Source organism: Lutjanus erythropterus, chromosome 21 (assembly GCF_056507025.1).
Source record: "Lutjanus erythropterus isolate fLutEry1 chromosome 21, fLutEry1.hap2, whole genome shotgun sequence".
Classification (NCBI taxonomy): Eukaryota; Metazoa; Chordata; class Actinopteri; order Lutjaniformes; family Lutjanidae; genus Lutjanus; species Lutjanus erythropterus.
In genome coordinates, this window is record NC_139337.1 from 3,762,701 (window position 1) to 3,790,134 (window position 27,434).

At 38.6% G+C, this 27,434-nt stretch overlaps 1 protein-coding gene across 1 annotated transcript in view; it reads left to right on the top strand.

Moving 5' to 3' along the window:
- Nucleotides 1-817: 817 nt before the first annotated feature.
- The window catches only part of reck (reversion-inducing-cysteine-rich protein with kazal motifs), a 122,956-nt gene continuing 96,339 nt past the window's right edge, over nt 818-27,434 (top strand). Inside the window, exon 1 of the mRNA XM_084746960.1 lies at nt 818-1,022. Coding sequence (XP_084603086.1) covers nt 950-1,022 — 73 coding nt within the window. The 5' untranslated portion in view covers nt 818-949. The remainder of the gene's footprint in view (nt 1,023-27,434) is intronic.

The window sequence follows — 27,434 nt, forward strand, 5'->3', positions numbered from 1 at the left end:
TGGGACAAATCATGTCCCATTAAAAAAGAGACCACGGGAGAAATAAAGAGTGAAACAAAGTTGAATAATTATGAACTATGTAGGAACAATAAACAAACAAAAGTTTGCTGGTTATATACTGCAAACCTTTAATTCACTAAAATTCAACTTCTGAATCATTTTTATCAATTCCATCCTCACTTATTGATAATGATTGTTAAAAAATTATGGGGTGGGGAGTGTAAACTCTTCTCTGATTCTGAAAGGGCCGCATGCCAGAAACAAGTTTGGGGACCACTGCCCTAAGCTCAGTAACAGTGTCTTTGTTGCCCTTCTAATTATGGTTTGATTAGCATTAAGGAAACTCTGAGCAACTTTAAAAAATAAAATGACTGCTCACTATGACTACGGTGTGACATGAATCATTTGTCAACTTAACAAGAGTTTGAGCTTCTAAAATATTTTGTCCCGGCATAGTTAAGTGTAAAAATGTAAAACTCTTCAAAATATGCTTTTGTCCCCATTCTCAAGAATAAGTGAAATTTATTACAATGTATTTATTATAAACCCTAATCTTTTATTCTCACATCTGTTTGTGTCTTGTTAGTAAAAAGGTGGTCAGTCAGAGGGAGCTTATTACTTTATACAGAGTTCTTATTTAATAGAACTAAAATTATATTGCAACACAGACTGACAATGACAATAACAAATGTGTCAATACTGTAATACTTTTAGTTTTAACTTTGTCACCGTTAACCGGTGTAGCTCTCCGTTCTGCGCATGTCCACACACAGAACCAACGGGGGCTGAGAGAGAGAGAGAGAGAGAGAGAGAGAGAGAGAGAGAGAGAGAGAGAGAGAGAGAGAGAGAGAGAGAGAGAGAGAGTGTTAACAGGGATCCATGGATCATGTCACAGCACCTCTGTCTTCTATGTCTTCTTGTCCACGATGCACTTTAGGATTTCAATAAGATGCGTGTGTGTTTCCAGATAATCAGTTTCTTCCTCGCCTTAAACTTTTACTGCCAGCCGCTCCGAGCTCAGGGTGAGTCTGTCTGTCTGTCTGTGATTTCAACTTCACAACTGTAAGTCTGTCTGTCCACACCGCCGTCTGTGTCCGCTGCATGCACTGGTAAACTTGATGAAAAATGACAGAACAGTGTGTAACTGCAGTTTAAAGTCATCTGTTGTGTTGTGCGCTGCAGGTTGGGACTAACTTCTTGATTCGGTGACAGTTGGCATCCTGTTAGATTTCGCGTTTATGTTGCGAGAACATCACGCCAAATCCCACTCATAAATCATACATTTTTACACGTTCTTGCTTATTATTGAATCTGATCACCTCGCAGACTAGTCATTCATGTGTTTTCTTAATCATAAATGCTCACTGGTAGATTCGGGCATTGAAATATCCAACAGCCTGCACCTTTTGTCAGTAAAACCTGCACATTTAAACTAGTTCACAGCGCTAGCTGCCGCCCACCACGGAGCGCCTAGGTGTGAAATTACTGTGGGAATAACGGGAAAAAAACAATTGTAAAAGTTACAATGTAGTCATTTGTAGGTGTGTATTGCGCGCCGAATTGAAGAGCGCATACCTGAGATTCATTAAAGGTTTTTAGTGGTGATTTTAAGTCTTGAACCTTTGCCGAAAAGCACATCAACGATATGTGAAGTTAATCCATTATTATTGGAATGAATGTTAGCATGACGCTCTCGCGACGTATGGGGTTAACATCCTGTGCAGCGTTTTCTCAGAACAAGAAAATGTTGTGAATGAGCCTTTGAAGTTTTGAACACTACTATGGCGCAGTTAATATACATTTCCCCTTGTTTTGGACTAATTCTTAAAATACGCGACTGCTGGTAGGCTGTAATAGTTGTGAAAGTAGATTTGTTCGGGCTCTTGTGTGACAAATTGCCGTGGATAGGAAGGAAATAGAGCTGACATAGCGGTTCGGGGGAAAAAGTAAAAAGGGACCGTTACCGCGATGGCAAACCTCATAAACAATTTCGAACTTTTACTCCTTTTTGGCCATTGGTAAATGCACACAGCTTCTATCATTTTGTTGTGATATTTTACTTATCAATAGTAGCCAGAATTGCAATTCGGCATCAATTCCACATCTTTAACATACACTTACTTCCATAAAATACATCATGTTTTCACTGTTTGGCGCTTTACTATCATTCTCCTAGGTGAGACAGAAGGGAAACTTCAAAATAAAAGTGCCTGAAGTTTTGAATAGAGCCTGGCCGCTAATAGAAAGAAGTGCATGTAAGCAACATGTGTCTGAATGAATAGTGTATTTGCTTTTCAGGGTGCTAATTAATTCACTGGGACTTGTTAAGGCACTCAGACACACAGAGGTGTGTGTTGGTGCTGTAGGACAACTGGCCTTGGAAATGGCTTTCACTTGTTAATTGGCTGAGTCAACATGGAGCTGCCACTTTAGACTTTGTTGCTACATTTTTTGAGCCATTTGGCAAGTAGAGACCTTCAGCTGTTGCCATATCATTTTTGCCAATGCGTATCCTTAACAGAGATTTTGAAGGGGCTCATGGGCAGGGTTATAAATTGGTCTAACATGCTGTTGGGTAGGTTCTTTGATGTTCAGTCCACATGGGTGCAGGATGTGGATTTGCTCTGGCTAAATATCACTTTGTACGGCTTTTTTTCTGACACATCTGCCAGGAACATGAAAGAAACACAGCTCTTAGATCCTCATTTGGGGTGCACATTGTCTTCTGAAGCCTTGCGACAGCAATAAAGGTCTCAGAAAACCCCCCAAAAAGGTGTGATAAACAGCGCCATGTGGAGAAGTGATCAGCCGCTTTTTGCTGTAAGATAACGGCTTCTTCTCCAACTTCCTCCCTCCACTCACTTTGTGTAGAAATTCCATACATTTTTTCTCCTCTACCGAGTTTTGCTAAACTTCTCTCCTTCATTTCTTTCATGTTGCGATTCGGTTATGGAGGCTAGCCGTGAGAGAATGCATCTGGAACCAATTTGACTCCTCAAAGCAGAGGGGGGGGAGTCGAGAGAGAGAGAGAGGAGGGGAAGGAGGGAAGTGAACGGCAGCCCTTTTCTTTCCATGTCCACTGTGAGCAGGCATGGGCCTGAGTCCCGCAAACCTAATTATAGTTTTGCGAACACAAGATTAAAGTGGTGCACACACGGTTGAGTTTCTTGGCTATCCCATGCTGGAGTGATCGTTGAGTTGACTATGAAATATAAAGTTTCTCCAACCAGCCAGTGTTTTGTTAAGGCTAAATATAAAGAAGGAGGAATACACCCTGCGAGATTATAAAAAAAAGAGTTTGGGTCAGTTCCTTGGTGGGCAATTTCTCAATTTAGGGGAGTGAGTACGACTGGGATGTTTCAGAATATTCTAGTGCAGCAGTGAGTTTTGCTTTGACTGAGCCTGCTGACCCGCCTGTGGTCCCTGGAGAGTCTGAGTCCAAAGCAGTTTGCTATCGAAGGCAGCATCAGCAGTCTGCTCATACTGAAGGTTTACATGCTAGTAAACAGAACAGAGCAACAGGACGTCCCTCAGAGGGCACGTCCAGCTGCACATACAGGCTGTTTTATTGGACCCATTCTTGAGAATTGAGACAAATCATGTCCCACCAAACCATACCAACACTCTAATTCTGTTTTTTTATGGTGAAAGTACATATATATATATATATATATATATATATATATATATATATATATATATATATATATATATATTTATATAATGATTTAAATATATATCAGATATATGTAATTTCTGAAAAGTTTTGGTTTGCTTTCATTTTTTCACTTTGTAAACTTGCTCAGTGTCAGAAAACACTCTTGTCCCAAGCTAGAATTTAACAACTTCAGGCAATTTAAAAAGTGTTAAAAGCCTTCAGAATCTAAAACTAGCAATTACCTGACATGTTATAGTTGAGACACATCTGATAGTGATATTTAATGAACTGGTCTGAAGTATAGAAAGTTTGCCGGTTCTTGAGCAGTATTCCTACCTTTTTTAATCCAGGAAGTGAGACAGGGGTCCTTAGGGTATACCTAACCTTTTTTTTTATGCCTGATTAAATCTTGTTTTTGCTGATGAAGATGAATATAATAGCACATCTTTATGCCCATGTCATCAGTAGGTGTTTAGTTTTAGGTTTTGAAGACTTTGAACACATTTTAAATTGTTTGAAGTTGTGAATTCTTGTCTGGAACAAGAATGTTTTATGGCAAAGAGCAAGTTTATAAATAAAAAAAAAAAATAAAGCAAACCAAAACATTTCAGAAATTTCATGTATTTCATTTTCACAAATACTTAAAGAATACATTTTCACCAAAAAATATAAAAACAAAAATAGAATTAGAGTGTTGGTATTAATGATTTTCAAAGTGCCTTGGTAGGACATGATTTGTCCCATTTCTCAAGAACAGATGAAATAATATCTTGTTATTCTGTGGCTGGGCCACGATTTATGATATATATCTCGTTTAGGGGTGTCTCAATGTCAATATTAAATCAAAATTTTATTTATTTATTAAACCCAATGATCTACTCAATAGTTTAACAGTGGCAGAGCTGTCAGTGTAAAAACATATTTAAATGGAAAAATTGAATTGAATTGTGATCTTAAAATTGAAAGTCATATCAGATCTTGGGTTTGGAGAATTGTGACAACCCTAATTTCAATATTCACAATTTCTCTAAAATAACACACTAAATTCTTAGTAATGATCTTTGGGCTGCGCAATATGACTTATAAATAATATCTTGATGTTCTTAGGCTATTCCAAGATGTGCAATATATTTCAATATACACATTTTCCCTAAAATAATCATAAATTCTCAAATTGTGGCAAACATATAATGATCATGTAGAACATGATGCACTGCTGTAGATTAAAGGAACCAGCAGAAGGGTTTGGCAACATAGACAAAATTAAATATGATATTTTTGACACAGTACCTCAATATCAATATTGTTGGGATGACTGTTAGTGCTTTCACATTATATTGACTCAATGAGATTTTTAATCAGTAATCATCAGTAAAGCGGACATAATGATTAAGTGGGTGCAGGTAAATAATAGAACATCTAGAACAGTCTGGTAAGTTCAGAAAATAACATCACTTTACTGTAATGCAGCCTTTAAAATGTTACCATGATATAAAATGACATATAGTGTGATAGAAGACTGGCTGTGTGAACCAGCCTTTACTCAAAGAGCTTTATTTTCCCTCTTCAAAACGTTTTTATTGGACGAATTGCGAGGGGGAAGTAAACTGAGGCTGTGATAAAAGTTCTCTGCAAACAATCAGAGAGTTCTTGTGCAACACTTTTGGAAAGATGCAACAAATAAATCATGATGGCCCAGATATTGTTTCAACGGGATTATTAGAATTCTGTGTCAGTTAATATGGAGTGTGGAGGATTTATTGACTATGCCAAACAGCAGACACACACAGTTTGAGACTCGCTGGTGAACATGATGGAGCATTTAGCATCTAAAGGACCTGATATTTTCTTACACTTAGTCATCCATGTGTGCTGGATGGAGGGTTCTTCACAGGAACCTGGCTAGCTGAGGTGATAAGTGCTTGATGATGATTTTAAACAACTGCCTCTCTCAAAAAATGCACAGCCTGCTGTGTGAAGGGTAAGAACTATTTCTGATGTTAGCCGAGGTCTTTATTCCAGACAAAGTGGGGTGCTTCCCATGTGGATAGCTAAGTGTTTGCTAACATGTTAGCCACAACAGCTTAAAAAGGCTGTAATGTGTCAGGGATCTGTGTATGTCATATTCTGAAAAACACTATCATCACCATGTTTGTTTGCTTTCAGTTGTACATAAACTACTTTAATTGGACCCAACAGTCCACAGTGGGTGTGTGATATGACAATACACACTGTCACATGATATGAACGGCTGATACATTCAAGATTGTTAGATCTTTGTAAGTGATAATGCAAACCAGTAGGACTGCTTTATGGTTATATTTAGGACTCAATTAATCGGTTTCCCAAAGTCTGAGATGACGTCCTCAAATGTCTGGTTTTACTCACAACCTAATGATATTCAGTTTACTGTCAGAGAGGAGTGAAGAAACCAGAAAATACTCACATTTAAGAAGCTGAAATCAAAGAAGTTTGATGTTTTTTTTTCTTACAAAAATGACTCAAACTGATTAATTGATCATCAAAATAGTTGACAATTAATTTAATAATTGATATATTGTTGCAGCTCTAGTCGTATTAGATTTTTATATGGTTTCTACATCAGTGTGATGAATTAGATTTGATCTGAATCACTGGATCAGACAAAAACCCAAGAGCACCTGGCTGCTGGTTGTTTTACCTATGAGTAATTTTTCGAGTGATTTTTAGGCCTTTATTATATCTAATGTTTCATTCAGTCTCCAACAAGAAACTGCATTTCAGCTCTTATGTGTGTATTTAAGTAGAACAAAAACTGTCTACATCAGGCCATCAAATTTTTTAATCAAACTTTTTGTGTGGAAATGATTTGTTTTCCTGCTCCCTCTGGTTTCCTAGTGTGTTTTAATAATGTGTGTAAAAAATTACAATGGAGAGAGAACATCTGAAGAAATCTGAATTCCTCCCCAGGTGAATTAATCTTCCTCTTCCTCTTCTTTTTAATTAGCAGTTGATCAATATGAGTTTTTCAGTGGCTGATGCTGATTTCAGAGAGCAGGGAAGCTGATGGATGTAATGCTGATACCAAAACAAAGTCATGCACATCACTATCAATGTACATGGTTATCTTAGCCTGTAACATGTTGTTTAAGATGGAATTAGGTTATGCAGTAGACCTCAGAAGGTGATTGGTATTTAAGGGAGAGCAGGAAACAGTGTGTCAGAAGGGATGTCATTCAACTTTTAATTATTCTATACATTATAACATCATATATATGATTTAACACTAGCCAGTAACAGTTTTGAATGAGATTTGCTATCATTTAGGATGAGAAATGTGATCAAATTTAGAGAAGATGATGGTGACTGAGGAAGGAATGTAAGGTACGTTTTTTTATTGGCCTCAGGAGGACAGGTATCGTCCAGTGTCAATTATCTCAAAATATCAGATCATCATCTCGATGTAGTCACCTCTGTTGGCATTTAAAATGATCGAGCAGAGAGAGCGTGAGAGGCGACTAGAGTTCATCTTCTTCACTTCACCGCCACACAACCCCAAACTTCACCGGGCAGCTTATGTCATCATTTTACAAAAAGCTCTGTTTACGAAGTACACAATGAAACCCCAAGCCAAACCCTGGTGTAGTCTGGACAGAGGGCTGAGGGAAGGATGTGTTTACAAATTTAAGCAGCTTAAGGCTGGCCTAGGCAGTTTATTTTTGGCGTTATTGGGCAAAAGCTCCATAATAACCTTTAACCAAAATGTAATTCAAGTGGCCTGATGAAAACTAGACTTCTGCGCCTCCTCTTGGCTCTGTTTTCAAGCTTTAGAAAGTCTAGTCTGTGATGGGAGACTCTGACCAATCAAAGGTCAGTCAGATTGTAGAGTCTCATCCCTAAATGTCAGTATTTGATGACCTTTAATGTGGACGTACTGTGAAATATCAGAGCTGTAATGTGTGTGGGTCTGATGTGCTGCTGACACTGACAGCTGTTGCCACCAGTGTGTTATCAGTAACCCCCAAAGTGTGCTCCGATATCCAACAGTTCACTTGACTTTTGTTAAACACAGGTTCAGTTACACAACTGATAAGAAAATAACTACAGGTATAGTGCATAATTAGTCTACATTTATCTGAACGCAATAATTACATTCTTGCTAGAGCAATGATTCTTGTTCTCCTGTAAAATTACTTTATCTTGATGGAAAATTTCAGATTCTGCATATCGTTATGTGGTGTTATGGCGTAAGGGTTATCTATTTCTGGGTACAAAGGCTGAAATACAGTAAAATGATGTCATCTTCTGATTTTCATTGATTTTTACAGTGGTTTACATTTTCTTTCCAGTAGAAGGAAAGTAGTTCATATATATTTTAACACAGAAAGAAAGTAGTAGTGGTGAATTATACCATAGAAAGATAGTAATTCCAGTTAATTACACTGTAGAAAGAAAATAGTTCTGTGTACCATAGAAAGAAAGTAGTTCTGGTAGATTCTACTGCAGAAAGAAAATAGTTCTGGTCTTTTCTAAAGGAGAAAAGGGGTAGTTCTGGTAAATTATACCACAGAAATAAAGTAGTTCTGGTAGATTCTACTGCAGAAAGAAATCTCAGTGTGTCCAGACCTCAGTGAGTATTTTTACCTTTGACACTATAAGTACATTTTGTTCACAATATGAAGCAACAAATTTTGAATGGATGGCTTGTAAAGAAGTAGTTTTACACTGCAGTATTACTGTTGTAACTTAAATTAAGGAGTGACTACTTCTTCCACTGCAGTATCCTACACAAAATATCCAGTCTATTGTATCTTCAGGTGCAGTAGTCAGGGGGTTGTTGGTTCTGTAGTTTTCATTGCATTATAAACGAGTGAAGGGTTAATTCAGTATAATTACATTTTCTGCTCATTTCCTGGAGGCCCTCTTATATATATTGTATTTGGTATATCAATTTCTGCTTTCTCCCCCACAAATGAATTGTTCTGAGACAAATGCTATCCCTGAGGCACTCCCAGAGGAAAAGTAATGAAGCTGTAACCTCTGTCTGCCGGCCGGACTGTGTTGTGACTGATAGAAGGCAGATCTTAACACAACCACAGGGAAAGCAGTCTGTCAGTTGGTCACGTGGTTTTGGGGACATGGAAATTAAAGATAACAGGAAACACAAAAGATGTGTTCTTTTTCTTTTATTAAATTCCATTGTTGCAAAATAAATTCCATATTGATTTGTTGTACTGCATTTTCAATAAAATACAACTGTGTTTCTATTTGTAGAAAAGACTGAATGGTAACAGTTTGTAGCAGGTGTGTTTTAGATGCGCTAGTTATTATGTGAGCTGTGCCCAGAGAGGAAATTACCATATTAAAACCAGTACACACCAAAGGTGGGCTTAAAAAAAGATGCAAAAGTGTCTTAGATACACCTATGGTAGATAAAATGTGACAAAGTGCCCTTCCAGTCGATAAAATGTGATAAAGTGCCCTCAAAATGCCTTTCCAGTCAATAAAACATGATGAAGTGCCCTCTAAAGGGTTGACAAAATGTGGTAAAGTACTCTCAAAGTTCCCTTACAGTCGATAAAACATAATTTAGTGCCCTCTAAAGTTCCCTTCTAGTGGGCAAAATGTGGTTACATGCCTTTCTAGTGGGCAAAATGTGGTAAAGGGCCCTCTAAAGTGCTCTTCTAGTGGAGAAAATACAATGCAGTGCCATACAGGCTGCCCTACATACTAGAAAAGTTTAATTTTAAACCACGAACTGGAACTGTTTCACTTTAAATGCATTGTGACTTTTGCCATGCTGGTGCCCCACCAAGTCTGCCCTTTTTATTTTTATTTTTTTGCCCCTGACCATCAGACAGCCTGGGTCCACCACTGGCCCACACCAACAGTTATAATCAGTTTGATAAACTGTTAAAGTGACACAGAGATCTGAAGCTGGAGTGAATGTTATTTTATGTAGAGCAGACGTCTTCAGGAAGCACTGCTGTGTCTGTCCCAGACTGCTCTGTGTCATTGTTCATGTTAGCGGAGTCTTGTCTCTCATCCCTCCACCAGCCTCCACCTGCACATCCTCTGTCTGCTTCACCCTCTTCTAACCTCTGTTCATCCAGTTCAAGTCTGTGCTCTTTTCACAGTAACGCCTTGCTTCACATTCACGCAGTAAAAGACACACTTGTGAAGAGAACAGTAAGACCACAGTCTCCTACTGTCCATCATTCAGCAGCTTCACTGGAGCAGCTGGGGGTTCGGGGGGAGGCGGGAGGAGCAGAGGAGGGAGAGGAAGCAGTTAGTTTGCCCACCCACATTTACCCAGCCAGTCCAGGGATGTTAACATGCAGAGTCCCAGTGAAAAGTCCAAGTACTACTTAAAAAATATCAGAAGCCGAAATTCTGCTTTCTGCATCTGTGAATACACAAGGGTCTACTGGAGTCCTTTTGATATACATTTTGAAAGACTTTGACTTGGTGTTCATGTCTTAAGACTTGACTTAGACTTGATTCGAATGACTTGAAACAATGTGACTTGTTCTATTACATACTGTATAGTTGCATTTTTCTAGATGTTGACAGAAGTTCTGTTTCTGCAACAAGACACAAGAGACCAACTTTTTTTCCACCAAATTTAGATTCAAAGTCTGTGTTGTCAGTGAGGGTAGTAAGGTAAGGGCGTATTCATATAGCGATCTGGATTGATATATAGATTCAGTGTTAAATGATCCAGTGTGATTGATGCAAAATGAAAGTATCGATCTGTATCATCAACTTGAAGATATGCCTTTATTTTGAAAATCCTATTGCATGTTGTATGAGCTTCTTCATAAAATTATTAAATCATTATTTAGTCACTTTTTGTGAGTTGACTTAAATGTAACTGAATGTGTTAAATGGACACCTGATGTCCTCTGGTATTGATCATAAACCACTGAATTGAACCAGATCAAAATCTTATCGTTTTAGACTTTGTGATATCAGCAAATATTGTATTGTTGTCCAAAGACTCAGTATAGTATCGTATTGTGATGAAACTTGTGATTTAAGGGTTTGTCACAGTCAGCTCAGGTCTATCTGTAGGACAGTGTGGATGTGAAAGCCGAACTCATCTGTGGCATCTGCAGCTATATGTGTTCATGTAGTATTTTCAGTCCTTAAGGGGCCAAAAGAGCCCAGAAAGACTTACCTCACTTATTAACTGGTACAGATGCAGTGTAGTTTAAACACCTGATTGTTTTCCTGTGTGAGAGCCCCTCCCCCTCCTCTCTGTTCTTTCACTCTATGAAGCCATATGCGTCTCATTATGTCATTTCCCATTACACACACAGGATACTGTAGGTCAGGTCCTTTGATTCGGCTAATTGAATATGAAATGAGGGGGCCGGACAAACTCCACCATCTGGAGGTGTGTGTATGTGTGTGCGTGTGTTTGTGTTTGACATCTGCTCTGTCTCTGATAGGATTCAGGTTTTCTGGAGGCTCAGTGGATGTGTGTCTGGTGTGTGTGACTGTGTGTTACCTCGTACACACCTGGTCAGCATGTGGCTGGACTGGTCACTCCAGCTCCTTACATAACCATACACACACACATACAAACACATGCTAGCATTGCAGCGGCGTCACCATATACTGCAGTATTAAAATCTCACTTATCATTCCATGTACAGTTGTTTGTCTGTGGTATTGAATATTTCAAGTTTATATCAAGTTTCATGTCTGACAGGAAATAATACTTTGTGAAATTATAGATTTATAAAGTGATAACAAGAATAGTAATTGTGTAATATTGTATATCATGAAATGAAACCATGATATTTTCTGACATAGTTATTGTAGTGTAAATATCTCATACCATTGCAACCCTAACACATGCACTCCAGAAAGTGTGATACATTGGCCAAATACTGAAATGCAGTCAAGTCATAAACACAATTTAATTTGTTGCCCAAGCAGATACTTATTGACATAGAATAAAAAATGAGGAAGTCTGCGTGGAGGAGGTGGGCTAGATGGCTCAAGACAACACAGAAGCAGTCAAAAATGACTTGTTTTAGCTTGCACCCGTAAGTTACCGGACTTACCTTACCTTACCTTACCGTACCGTACCGTAACGTAACGTAACGTAACGTAACGTAACGTAACGTAACGTAACATCTGATTATTGAGATCCAATAATGAGCATGTTTACAGTTAGAATCTTTTTTTTCCCCCCAACTGCTGACTTCACTACTTTGGCTCTGTAGTCACCATTCTGTGATTTCATTCACTGTCCCGCCCACAACACTATCTGACAGGTTACATTTCATAAGTAAGCTAGTAGCCTATCAACAATCAGGACTTTACCTGTAAACATATGCTTAAAGGCATTTCAACAAAGTTTTGTGATGAAGTTTATTTTATTCTACATTTTGACACCAAGATTTTCCTTTTTACTGTAAATGTATTGGTGCCAATAATTGGTTACTGCCGTGACGAATACTGGTATCAGTATCGGTCCTGAAAAAAACCCCATTCTGTTATCCAAATTTAACCAAGTAGCTTTGTTGGCTAAACCCCCACCAAACTGCGACCATTTCACTACCACGTTTCCCTCTTCTTAAGTTTTGTCACCATGACAGCAAATGTCACCTGACTATGGATCTGCTGTCCAAGGACTGACATATCACTTGCACGCAAAATTGGACTCTAGCGTCTACACTGCATGCTATTTAAAGTGTGAAGTCGAGATATTTGTATGCAGCAATAATTGGCACTATGTTGTGAGGCAAACCCTCATATGCGATTGCAAATTTGCATAAACCAAAATGATCATACATCATTTAACAGTAAATTATCTCCATTTAGGCTGCAATTTGTTGAAATGACAGAAAGACATGGACTGTAAACTCTGCACAGTGTCGTAACCTCATGTTCAAGTTGTCATGACAAAGATGAAACATTAGCTGAGCTGTGGCTTTGCAAATACTGAGTAAAGCCTTGATTATACTTTACTATACCAAACTGATGTGTAGGCAGACCAAAGACACACAATACTTCTGTTTATACTACTGTCTGGAGTCCACTTGTGCAATAGATCAGCATCTACAGGACTGGTGTAGTGCCAGTGGACAAGTCCACATGGTCACAACAAATTGAAGGTATGCAGTATTGATGACATGTACATCACATTGACCCTTTCACACTTTTAGTGTCTTCTGAAATGGATGTGATCTATTCCTAACAGCCAGCAGTGTAAAAAAACAAAACAATCATGTCCACAGTTGTGTGGAGATTCCCAGTCCTCACTGATTATCAAAATGATGCAGATGGTCCCTTTAATATTATATTTGACACACTCATGTACACAGTAACAGATCCTGTGACAAAGCCTCTGGGTCCTGTAAAAGTCACATTTTCATCATGTCCATCACAGGAGAAGATTTGACCGGAACAGGACGCAGGCCTGAAGTCTGCTCATTTCTCTCTCACAGATGTCAGTCTGAGGCGTCTTGGCAGACAACATTAGTTGTGTATCAGGAACAAGTAAAAGTTCCATTCATCAGTGAACTGTCAGTGGGGCTGTTTGAAGTGCCTTCAGTGGGGAAAATTTAATAGAAGCACAAAAGTTTTTCAGTCTCACAGATGTTACCAAATACCAAATGTTGACTCTGATTTCTGACATCTTACTGCTGTACAAGGAACAAATCTTACTGACATTATGAAACCTCTCCAGCTTTAATTCCTCTCAGTGTGAAAATCTCCAGAGCTGTTTAGACCAAACTCTCAGCTGATAACCTGGGTCAAGAAAAAATCTTAAATCATGTAAAAATGTATCTTTTTACGTGATAAATGAATGAAACACACTCTGTTGATGCTTTAATGCTCAGCTCCTTATGGCATATCTCAATTAATCAATGCACAGGAAGTGACCTTTGACCTCCATCCATTAAACTCTCCCCCCACGGAGCCTGAGGAATGCAGGAAGGAGAGCTTCTCTGCTCTCTCTATGTGCGACTGTGTGTTCCTACACACACGTGTTTGTTCTGTTACACATAATATATAAAAACTGATTTTAAAAAAAGTTTTATTTCCACTAAAACTTTAAAGCTGAAATCTGTGATTTAATTGTGTCAAAATATTTTGTCATCTGTGTGCTGAGTGGTATTAGACATTACATGTCTAATGCGGCCAATCCTGCCCTCTATGGTCATTGCATTTTAAAGGGACAGTTCACCTCAGAATCAAAACTACATATTTGTCCCCTGGCCTGTAGTGCTGTTTATACATCTAGATTTTTATGGCGTGGGTTGCAGAGCTTTGGAGAGGTCTGCTTTCTCTCTAATTTAATGGGACTAAGTGGCACTCAGCTTGTGGTGCTCAAAGCACCAAAACATACATTTTAAAAACAGCAGTGTCTCTTTACAAAAATCCTGACCTGATTACTCAAGATAATCCACAGACCTGTTGTGAACAGTTTCATGTAGGGCTGCAACTACTGAGTATTTTCATTGTCAGTTAATCTGTAGATTATTTTCTCGACTAACCAATTAGTTGTTTCGTCCATAAATGTCAGAAAATGGTGCAAAAATGATGATCAGTGTTTCCCGAAGCCCAATATGAAGTCCTCAAATGTCTTATTTTGTTCATAACCCAAAGATATTCAGTTAACTGTCAGAGAGGAGTAAAGAAACCAGAAAATATAATCAGAGAATTTATTTTTTCTTAAAAAATTAATCAGACCAATTGATCGATCATCAAAATAGATAATAATTAATTAAATAATCAGTTAATTGTTGCAGTGCTATTGTCACATAGGAACTCCTGTCTTTCTAATAAAAAAGAAAGTAGTTCTGGTAGATTCTACTGCAGAGAGAAAGTAGTTCCTTCATGAAACTGCTCACATTATTATTTTTTTTAAAATAAAATTATTATTTTAAGTAACTGGGTCATGATTTCTGGAAAGAGACACTGATTTTGAATTTTTCAGATGTATTTATTTGGTACACTGAGCACCACAAGCCGGGTGCCACCTAGTTCCATTATACTGGACAGAAGGCAGACATTTCTATGGACTCTTCAGCTCACACCAAAACTATTTAAATGGATAAATAGCACTACAGATATGAGTAAAAATATGTAATTTTGATTTTGGGGTGAACTGTCCCTTTAACTGAATAGTCTGACTGCGTAAGATTGACCGCAGAAGGTTACAGATAGACAAAACACAGACAATGCTTGTGCATACAAGCACCCGTGATCATGGCAAACACGATAAACAGAGAAAGACTAAAAAAGAAACACACACACTGTGAAATCAGTGTTCTTGTCGAGGAGGTTGAGACAAAAAAAAGATGTTGTTTGGTGGACACGGTAGATATTACAGTTGTCAAAAGGTGTTAGAGTGGCAGCATGTGGCGGGCGCTGTGAATGCTGCCGCCTCAGAAGGTCGGACTGTCGCTGAAACAAAAAAGAGATGGTCAGGCATGAAAGTGGACGGCAAAAAGAGCAGAGCCTCTCACAGGCGGGGTGTTTGTTTGTGCCACAGGCGGGGGAAAGGAGACGCCGGAATTCACTCCCCCTTGATGAGAAACTGGCAGGAATTATCGGGGAATCCCTCTTGAGTGGAGAAGTGATGGAGGCGGAGGGAGACACAGATGTGCAAGTCACACTTAGTGGGGTGATATGATAACAATGTATGAAACTATGCACTTGTGTCTGCTTCAGTTTCACTGGACACTGTTTCTCATGTGTCGTGCTTCTGCCATCTGAGTCACAGTTTCTCATTTCTGCAGTTTATGTGCGTATGCATGGGTTAAAGTTACAGTGGATGACTGTACATTATCACACCAAGTTTGTTTTTATAAATCCCAAAGTGTGCTTAGAGGGCGGCCTTCTTTGTCTGAATGTATGTATGCACTGTTTAAAAATGAGGCCCCAGAACCAGATGAAAAGAGAGATCTGTAATATATTTACTGTAGTAAATCATCGTTAATAATCTGGTAGAAGGAGTAGATGTGTAGAACTGTTAAACTGAGCAAAATGTTACTGGAGTTTGGCAGCAGTGAGACAGGCAGCCACTTAACTCATCGTCCAGTATGTTATTTCAGAGCAGTGGGCTTTTGTTTTCAGGATAACAGACTTAACTTTACATTGACAGACAACTGACAATTAGAAACCATTGATCAACCTACAGCAGAGGACTTGTCCTCGCTTGTTATTGTCAATTTATAATGTTGCGCTTGTCCTGTGCTCCTGCAGAGCTCCTGCCTGTCTCTGCATATATTGAACAGGATTACAAAGTATTTAATATACAGTCTGTGGCTCTAACTCACTGTTTGGACTGCTGTACTTATTTTTGCACATGCATTGGCTAAGTTTTGCTCTTTATGTCAACCAGTAGCACCTGATAAGAATTTCACAAAAAACAAAACACAGTTTCATTCAAGAGTCTACACCATGTCAGGAAATTACCACCTAAAAATATCATTCTTAAAACTATTTTTGTCACTTTATGTCATGCTGTAGGCACATATTCCAGAACCTGACAGTTCATCCAAAGTTAATGTTCTGACTTTTATATGAAAAGTGCCTAAAGATAATGCCTTGATTTAAAGGCCTCAGTGACATTTCCCACCGTGCCTGGTTGGAAACTCAGCCTTGACAAAAACTTGAAACTTGCACAGTCCTGCACAGTGAAAATAATGTCTGCTTCTATTTGTTGGCATTTAAATGATATATAATATGTTATATTATAATGCAGTACATATTTAATCTGTGCTTTGCAGTACTTTGATTTACTTATTGCAAACATTTAAAATAAATAAAAATTGAAGAAATGAAATATGTCAAAAATTAAATATACATCATACAACATAAATTAATCCAAAAAGGAGTAGGAAGAGGCAACGTGTTTGGCAGGTCCTACCTCTATTCTATACCAATCCATCAATAATCAGTCCATGACATAAATCCACTTTCCTCCCCAGTGTCCATCCCCGCTACCCATATCCTATCCCTGCTCTGTGACGATGACTCAATTTAAACGATGAAGCCAGATTGTGAAGGATCAGCCTGGTTGTAGAAAGTGCAAGTCGTTTGTCGTCCTGTAGTGGAGTGCACTTAAACCAACAGCTGTCTGGAAGGAAGGAAAACACAAAGAGAAACACTAAAGAGCATGAAAGTCTGCTCTGTGCTGTGGAAGACGTCCGGCAGTGGTGTAAAATACAGGCAGTGTGGATTAAAAAACCACTGTGGTGCTTTTAAATGACCAACTGCTCAGATTCATGAGTTTTACTGTAGTTAAGGGAAGAATGAAACCAGATATTAAATCTGTTATTTAAAGCTGGTTTATTATTGTATATTTGTGTTGTTGAGAACAATAGAGTGGTTGAGGGCTCTCTCCAGTCCTGAATAAATGAATTGATAAAAACAAATTTTCATGCTAGAAAGAGTTGATTTATTGCTTCTTGGATCCTGCAAATGTCTTAAAACAGAGGTCCAAGCCACACAGTTGTGTCCGCTCCTTCCTTCCACTCATACATCCATACACACACACACACACACACAGGAAACTGGCTGGCAGGAAAGCCAGAGTAATGTTACATTTAAATAGAAGGGGGTGCAGTGAATTCCTCTCCTTATCGTCCCAGCAGCTGGCTCGGGCTCTGGGTCGGGAACGTGGCTGCTATTTCCAGATTGTTTGTCATAGTTGAAATAGTGTTTTTTATCCCGGCCATTTGAAGTGGGGCAGCCCGGTGGCTCTGATGGTGCCACTTCAGTGGAGGGAAAACAAAACGGAAGAAAATAGCTTTCTATAATAGTCTACATGCTGTGATAAGCTGCACTGGTAACAGCACAAACAAACACTTTGCAAGTTCAGTTATATTGAACTTCTACTATATTCTCAATTTGGTGTTTCTGCTCAGCATTACATCAGTTTTGTAGTTTGCTCTGCTGTGGCATCTTTCCTCTTCTCTCCTGGCGTGGTGGTCATTGTTTGACATTTTGTCCTATTCTGTGACATTTATCCTTACATTTTTTTAGCTCATAAAGTTTCTACAGCTTGAACATGAAAGGGAAACCATCAGTTTTTAGACCAGTATCTCTATAAGTCGGTTGGTCAGTTGGTCAGTTAGACATTTGGCATAGAGGTCAAGTGTGTGTGTGAAGGTGTGTGTTGTGCTCTATTGGCTAAAAGGGGTGTGGTAATAAGAGTGGCCTATCGAAAAAGTGTATAACGTAAATTATTCACAGACTCACACAACATTTAGTGTAAAAGTTGGTCAGGAGCCAAAAGACAGCTGATTAATTATTTATATCAGCTGGTAAAAAGGGGGCGTGGCACTGGGAGTGGCCTGTAACAAAATGGTGTGTAAGTTTTAAATGGATTTGTGTAACATGACCAAACTTTTGTTGTAGACTCTTGTGGGAGGCATCATTGCACTCAGCAGAGTCCCATCTTCATTAGTGACTATTGTCCCGCCCCCTGTATTTAGCCACACGCCTTCATAGCTCATGAACTGTTTGTCATAGATGTAGACGTGGGATGTGGAAGTCCAGTATTAACTTTCTTTTAGCTCTTTTTTTGATATCTACCAACTCCTGAGGGAAACATCTGGCTGTTCAGCTGTTAAAAGTTCCACTCGTGACGGGATCTCACTTTCCTGCTCGATGCAAATAAACACATAGCCGAACCAGGGCAATTTGAGAATACAGACAAAAAGTTTGTTTTTTTTTACACAAAAAAGAACTAACTTAATGTACGACATTTACGGAATTTCTAAGAAGGCCCAAATAATTAAGAATTTGTTGTAAACAGTGTTTATAAAATTTCTCCTCAATCAACAACTCACAAAATTGGGAGATTTTTTCAGGGAAGTCAGGGGACTTTCTCCATGGATGATAAAGAAGCAGAATATATTGGTCACTCGTTACTGCATCATCAATAAAATGTTGCAATCTTTAATAATTGGTAATTTGTAATTGGTGAAACGAGTTGGAACAGTGTGTTCAAACAGCTGCTAAATGTTGGCAGGTAAGGGTCGGGTACTGAACTAAGTACTTTTAAGTGTACTTACCAAATTAGTGCCAAAGTTTGGTACCTGGGAGAACATCTCAGACACAGACAACAGTGTTCAATCCAACAGAAAACAACAGAAAAAACACATTTTTGTAATTACAGAGAGTGAAGTACAAGGGGAAAAAGGACCTAAATTCCAGGTACCACAGTGTTTCAAACATGAATGGTACCCAACCCTATGCACTTGTGCCAGGAGCAGCCACCAGTACAGTGATGCTGCAACTGACAGCGTTTTTTTACATGGAAAGAAACAACTTAATGCATCACATGTAATGCTGAATTTACTAGAGGGCATGAATGATTAAAAATGATCCATTGCTGTTTTACGAAGTTTATTTTAAGTTTCTCCTCACTCAACAAATCTCAAAATTGTGTGATTTTTTTAAGGGAGTCTGTTGACATTGTGGTGACTGTGTTCACAAACATCTGCTGCTTCTCTGGGCAGGTCAGAGAGTTCAAACACGTCATTCACAATACGGTGTGCTAAATGGAAATCAGACAGCATTTTTGTGTGGACTTACAGGACGTCGGTTGAGTAGGCGGTCCTTCAGTGCAGCCAAATGTGGCCCAGACAACCTCCGGATGTGGCCTAAGCAATCGGTTCTCAATGCAACCTTGTGTGTGTGTGTGTGTCTTGTGTGCATTCACACTAGTGATTGGATCACTCGAAATGCATGTTAATGACAGCCTCTAACAGTGTCTGCGACTCAACCTTCTCTAAGTGCAATGCTAAACCTCTCAAGTGCGTCTGTAAATTGTGGAGGCAATCACAAGAAGGTAACCAGCTAACAGTGCTGTGACACAACCAATAATTGCAGTCCTGACATTACCAACCTCTTACCCTGATGGTGTTGGTGTTTCAGCATGTTTCTCTGCTTTTACTACCAGCGGATTACTCATCACTGATCAATAATTAAAATTTAATAAGACACGATGTGGTGAGAATGGCACGTGGGTCACGCAGTTGTGGCAGAGGAGCAGGAGGAAGCCAGATGATTTTGCCTCTGGATGAACTCAGTGGGAGTGAACGAGCAGGGAACGCCAAACAGTTCTGTGGATGTTATTTGGAATGTTAATGATGAGCAGTTCAGTATTCAGTTTACTAAATCAATTAGACTGCGGTTGATTTGAGATGTGTGCTGTAAATCACAGCTGATGCCTGCTGGCTGTTTATTTATTTTGACTGTTTATGACTCATTGTGCACAGCTTCTTCTGGCTTTAACTTTTCATCTATAATCTAATTCTGTAGTTTGAAGCATTTTGGCAAATCTGCATGTAACAATAAGTGAATGTGTAAGGAAGTGGGTTCATGGTCAGAAACGTCACTGTGCAGTTAGGATAACGTCCAGGGTGCTTTGTGGGATAAAATTGGATTTTGAGGGTTTTTTGATTTTTAGTCTTCAATTACACTGGAAAATATATTTCTAAAAGATCAAACTCTTGGCTATTAAACATTGTAATGAGCTAATAGCATTTCACAGCATAGTCGGTGTGAGCAACCATTTTATTTTTTAAAGTTTCTCAGAGTTCTCTTATTGCTAATCAGAACACACATTTTTAAATCATAATTCTTATTAAGCTTTGATTTAGAAGGACTACAGACTGGACATGTTATGGGTGAGACTAGGAATTCTTGGTCTGCTTGCAGGTTAACATCTGTGTCAGTGCTGAATGTGGTCACATGTTGCTCCAGCCTTCATTCAACCTTATTTACATTTTCTATATCAAAACACTGACAAACTGGTTTTACAAAACGTCATCTATCCAAAATCTGGGGTTGCATCAGTCATCAGGGTATATGCGCTGGCCTGCTGACTGATGGCGCTGCAGCCCTGACTAGTGGTGAGCGGCTGCATAACATCTGAGAGGCAACAGTTAACTGGCATTGTGCATGAATAAAACATTGATGACTAGTTTAACCAACCAGTATTTCTGGTGCTGACTAGCGAGGGTGAGTTTACCAGTGTTGGAGCAGTATTCCCACCATTTGCAAACCAGGAAGTGAGACAGGGGTCCTTAGGTTATAGCTAACCCTTTTAATGCTGTCAACTGCAACAGAAGAAGGTCACACTGGTGACAACTGTAGCACTTCATATAATCAGCTAGAGCTAATAGATCAAAGTACCAAATGAAACTTTTCACTGTTGTTGGGTTAATATTCACGCTGCTTATTGGTGTTATTGCTGTTTACTACTAAAGTTCTCTGAGTGGCCTGAGACATTCTGCTGCACAGTGATGAGTCTCTCTACGTTACAGTAACAGTAGAGCGTCACATCATTCTCTGGTTGTTCTGATCAGCTGCCGTACAGTGCAGCAGAAGTTGCACAACATTGCGTGAAACTTTTCAGAGGCACAATTTTCAGCATCCTCAGCTTCCGTGATTTTTCCACTCCACAGAAACCACAGCAGTGTTTCCCATCACAGAGCAGATACTTCTCTGGAATGACGCTCCTGCATCTAGTTTGGCTCGAAGATGGCCACCAGCTGGCCACACTCACTATTTTACACCACATCCATGTCACCATCTTCTCCACTGAGAATTCACATTCACAGTAATGTGGAATTCTCATGCACCACCGTCGGTTGTTGCTGCCGGTCAGAAGATGCCTCTCTTTGATTCTTCTTTTTTTCTGGTTTTGGTAGATGGTTTGGATGTGATGTTGTTTTTAGATTAACACACACATGGTACTGAAGCAGGCAGGCGTGCCTGTTTGCAGATAACAGTGGGACTGATGCTGATGTTTCTCTTTTGAAGCTGCAAATTCAATTTGACCATCAGGTGCTGGAAAAATAAATAGTGCTAATGTGATTAGCAGGTGGGACTGTGAACACAGACACAAAAGACATAATTTACCCCCCACTGTTGTGTGTTACCCCCCACAGCTGGGCCACATGTTCCCCCCCGGAGAGATCTCAGACCTCACATGTCCCTTATCTCTGTGAATAAAGTAGGTGTGCTTAGTTTAGGTTTCAAAAGACATGAAATATGGGACATAGCTGACTGTAAAATGATGTCTTTTTGTCATGCAGTTACAGGTTAGACTAAGTGTGAGGCACACTCTGCCTGTCAGTGAATCCACTGTATAACACTGTATATATCAGCTGCCATATTCTGTGGGCCTCACATTGCCTGTTTTCTTGCTCATATTTTTAAGTACAAGCCACAAAGCTCCTAAATAGGTACATTTTTGGTGGCTTAAATGTAAACTTCTGTAAAAACAACACAGAAAAGTTGTTAATGCAACTTAACTCACTTTACACGCTTGTGTTGTCCACTCTTCCCATGAAATGTGATGTGGTGTTTCAGATCAGAAAAACAAGCGTGAATGTCAGCTAGTTGAAGAAACTGGCAGCACACACTGCATCCTCAGATGCACTATATTCTAGATCAGACCTGAGCAAAATGCAGCCCACTGAAAGGTTTCATGTGGCCTGCAAGACCATCATAGGAATGAAAATTACAATATCTAGCAAAGACAGTCAGTAGCATTTTGCTTACCATTAAACTGTTATCAGACCTTTATTTTGAAAGGGGTCAGTGCTGTGTTGGTAATGATAAACTGTATCTTTTATATTCAACTGTAACTTTTTTCACTCACTATTGTACATCCATGTTGTTTATGTTGTTCTTCTTCAACTTTTGTTGCTACTATCATTGCAGCCTGTCTGCAGGGTGCATGTTACACTGTAAAACATCAAGTTTTGGACATTTCCAACAAAATATTAGCTCACAATTCAACATGGCAATTCAAAAAGGGTGATCAACAGTAGAAATGCCCCATGTAGAACACTTCTGATTCCATTATTAGAGATTTGGTCATTATTAAGAAATTATATCATTTATGTCTGGCTCACAGCAGCCTGGTCAGTTTCTCATGTGCCCCCAAAATGAAGAATAATTGCCCCGATTCACTTCTACATTTTGTTGATTATTCCTTTTTTTTCATAGTTTGTTGAGTTGTTTTAGTAAATCCAGACGTCAGTCTTAACTAGAGGCTGACATTTTTGTGTGAATCCCATGGGAAACCTGTGGGATTCCTGCAGGATATGAGACAGTTTGACTATTGATCACAGCACTGCAACAAGACAAGAAAAAAAAACCCAGCAGGAGCAGGAATCATAATAATAATAGTTTTTTCAGGTGTGTGACTGTGGGTTGATGGGACTTGGACCAGACAGGGAACAGGAGTGAAAATCCTACAACATATCAGTACCTAATTGGTTTGCAGTACCTTTTCATAGAATGCTGAACTAAAGGCATGAAGGAACTGTGGAAATGTTGTGCTGGTAATGGCTCGCAGCATGGGAATAAAACTTGGCCACATCGGACCACCAACATGGAATATTTGGTGGCCACAGAGTAAGTTTTTGTGGCCACAGGCCATATAGGGCCATGGTTACTGTCAAACACTGGCAAGCATAGAATAACACCACACACACTGATCAGACATGAGCAGAACCTTCTCAACAATGTGAAATGAGCTCATTCACAGAATCTCGTGAAACTCTTTCTTAAAGGGATAGTTCACCCCAAAACCAAATGTACATATTTCCCCCCTGGCCTGTAGCCATATTTATCCATTTAGATTTTTTGGTGTGAGTTGCAGAGTGTTGGAGATATTAGCTGTAGAGATGTTTACCTTCTTTCCAATATAAATGACACTTGACTACTTCTGCTTTATTTCAAACAGAAAAAAGTAGTTCTGGTTGATTCTACTGCAGAATGAAAGTAGTTCCTACATAAAACTGCTCACAACAAGGTCTTTGGATTATCTTGAGTAACTGGGTCATGATTTCTACAAACAGGTGTTGCTGCTGAGTTTTCCAAATTGGTTTTTGGTGCTTTGAGCGTCACAGGACTAGTTCCATTATACTGTAAAGAAAGCAGACATCTCTACAGCTGATATGTCCAAAATTCTACAACTCACACCAAAACTATCTAGATGGATAAATAGGGCTACAGGCAAGAGAAAAGAGAGAACTGTCCCTTTAAATTAGCAGTTTGAGTCAGCTGAGTAGACTTCATTAGCCCCAACATATCAGCAGCTAGCCGGTGATGTAACTGCTCACTGTTTTTGTAAAATGTTGAACTCAAAGTTGTGAAGGAATCTGGGTGTTTGTTGAACTGTGACATTGTGTTGGTGAAGTCTCACAGTATGGGGATAAAACTTGGTAGCCACAGGAATACATGGAATATTTGGTGGCCACAGAGTAACGTTTTGTGGCCATGGGTCATATAGGGCCATAGTTAATGTCAGATCCTGGCAAGCATAGAATACCACCACTGGGGGAAAAGAAAAACTGACTGTGAAATGAGCTCAGTATCTTGTGGATCTCTGTCTTAACTCTTCTTGGTGGAACAGAGGTGATAATTATTGTTTTTAGGAGAGCAGAACAAAGCACTCATTTACTGTGTGTGTTTAACCTCGTGCTGTTGCCTTCATGGTGATGACATGCAGTCGACCCTTCTCTCAGCAGCCATATTGATATGAAACAGTACAGGAAACACAGGTGTTACCAATGATAATAATTAAGGTCTCGTTCCATTTAGTGTAGCAGAGCCTTTCCAGGGAGCCAGCATGCACAACAGCAGCAGCCTGACTCTAACATGAATGGAATGGGACCGTAATTAGTATCATTGGTGACACCTGTGTTTACACTGCTATTTAATGTCAGATAGCTGCTGTAGAAAAGGTCTATTCAGACTGAGGGCCTCATTTATAAAATAGTTTTAAGACGAATTTTGATCTTAAGAAGGAAATCCAAGTATAAGTATTTATTTATGTGGAAATGATCTAAGCAAAGTCTAGACTTATCTGAAGTGATTTTCCTGCTGTTGCAGTCTGTGAACTTTGCGTTAACTTTATGAACAATGTGATAGAAATGATCAGTTAAAGATGTGAGGAATTAATAGTGACACACTCCCAAGCTTTGTGTTTGTCTTTGTTTGTCTGCCCACTGTTTAGACCACTGAATAATAAATCTTAGGTCGCTTCAATCTCCTCGACCATCACTGTGATCTCGCCTCCCAAACAGTACACTTTTCTCTTCAAGTCCAAGGCTATCCACTGTGAAAAAAGAAAGAAAGAAAGTTAAGAAAAAAATTTCAAGGGAACTGTCTTCACTTAATTTTTGAGTTTTAAGAAACCCAAAGAATTCTGTATTCATCATCAAAACGTCATTATTATGGTGTTTGACAATTAAGTGGTCGCAACTGAAAATAGTATATGTATTATATATATTAACTAGATCTGTGCATTTCAAATTGCTGGAGGTGCAATATCTGTTAAAGGCAAAAATGTATGTCAAAAAGCTGTTAAATGAATGAAAGAAGTAAGGCAGAGATTCTACAGACTGAAAAAAATATTCATTTGGTACAGATTTATGCAAAAAAAAAAAAAAAAAAATCACATCAGAGTCATACTCATAACTGCCCTGATATTAACTACAATTCACTTTCAACTAATTTTGAAATACAAAATGTTTTGCTACCAAAACTCAAAGATTTGTGTTCATCTAAGAACAAAAATAAGTTTTGTCAAATAAAGGCTATAGGTTGGAACAACAATGCCAACAAAGTTCATTTCAAGCAAAGGAGTTTGATACAAAATCAAAAACTGAATGACAATAGTTGCCTTGAAATGAGGACTTTTGTCAGCTTTCTTTCTTACAGTGTTCCTGACATAACCCTCTTTGTGCTGCATTAGACAGGGAAAAACCACTGACTGTAAGGCAGATGCTGTCAAAAAGTCAAGTTGATATTTATAGATTGCAGGTTCTTAAGTTCTCAAACTTTCCTCTCAGTTTTTTATGTTCAGTATGTTTTTGATTGGAAAATTCGAAATTATCTTAAGATGAAGTTCAAGCTCAAAACAACAATATTTTTACATTTTACTGTTCTGAACTTGATGTTTCATAGGTCTGATCTAGTCAGATTGCTATCATGGGTTTTGGTATGACACCAACATGTATTAATCCCTAACATAAATAGTAAAGAGGTCCTTATTTGACAGGATCCTCATGACTTCAGTAACCATTTCAGTTCATTACAACTTGGGTCTTATTTTTACTGTTTTGTCCACTGTTTCTATCAGTTATGATCACTGTCTGCTCACTGAAGCAGCCTCGTTGCTGAGATGTAGGAACATGGAAACATGGCTGCAGTTCCACACTGGAAGAAAAGCAGCATTGTACTGAGCCAGCAGATTATCCACATCATCTCAAACACTCAATTTAAAAGTGAGCACACCTGAAATGTTGGTTACCATGGAAAAGTTGAATCAGGCTGTTATTCTCGCAGAGGTTAACAGTTTTACCATTTGCATTCATTTCCTCTTCGGTTTGACTGCACTGTAAAAAAAAAATGGTTGAGACAAATCAAAATTTCAAGGCAACATACTGCAAATTCAACTCAATTTTTGAAGTTTTGAAATAAACTTTATAAAGCTCTGCCGACCTCTAATCTTTAGTTTAGATAATTAACTTTTTTGTTTTTTAGGTGAATTTCATTCTTCAGGTTCCAGAAGCTCAAAAAAATATGTATGTATTTTAATCACTTTTTTATTATTTTGGTCCCTGAAAATTAATTGGTTCTGATTGAAAATATAAAAAGTTTTAGCCATCATTCATTTTCACTTTAATTAATATAGGCAATTCTATAATTTTTTACAATTTGTACAATTTTGGGGGATGGGGCGTTCTAAAACTCAAAGATTTAAGTTTATATAAAGAAGAAAAGTTAATTATCTCAACAGAAGAACATAAGAATTTGAGTTGGCCTTAACATTTTGAGTTTTCTTAACTTTTTCAAACTTAAAACCTGAACTTTAATCTTTATTTGGGATAATTTACTTTCTTTTACTTTCTTTTCTTTAGATGAACCTGAATTTTTGAATTTTAAAAGATGTATTTCAAAAATTGGCCACAGTGAGCTGTGAACCTTATTTGTCATTATTTGTGTGCCTGAAAATAATTTGAATACTTTAATTGAAAATATTTAAACTTTTTACCATCTTTCATTCACTTCAATGAGTTTACTCAATATTTCTTTAATACAATTTTTGGGAGGTTTCTGAAACTAAAAGATTGAAGTTTATCTAAAGAAGAAAAGTAAAGTAAAACTTTTTCAAAATTTAAGAATTTGGGTTGCTTTTTGCAAATATTTCATAGTTAGTTACCTTGAAGTTTTCTCAACTTACAGTGCAGAAGTTATGATGTATGATCTGTATGATGACACTTGACCCAACATAGCAGACAGAACTACAAAAATAAGACCCAATTTGAACAAAACGGTGTCAATATAAAATAAAATTCCTGCAGTCGTCCCTTCCGGGTGAAGCTGTGTGCTCTCGGTGTGCAGACAGGTTGGTGTGTGGTGGTAATACAGAAACTCTAAACTGTAATTTGGCTGCTTGAATGAAGTGGAGCGCTGCAGCTGAGGCTTCATTCCACAGACTGAATGTAACAATGTAGCTGAGGGGGAGTTCTTGTTCCTGTTGTGTGTATGTGAGGCAGAATGGGGCCAGCGCTCATTAGCAGCTAGCCAGGGGCCTCATACTGTACATGACTGAATGGCCTCCATCAACCCTCCCCCTCCCTCAAATTATTATGTCACCTGCCATTGTTGGGAAAAGCTGTTTCTCTGTGTGTGTGTGTGTGTGTGTGTGTGTGTGTGTGTGTGTGTGTGTGTGTGTGTGTGTGTGTGTGTGAGAGAGAGAGAGAGAGAGAGAGAGAGAGAGAGAGTG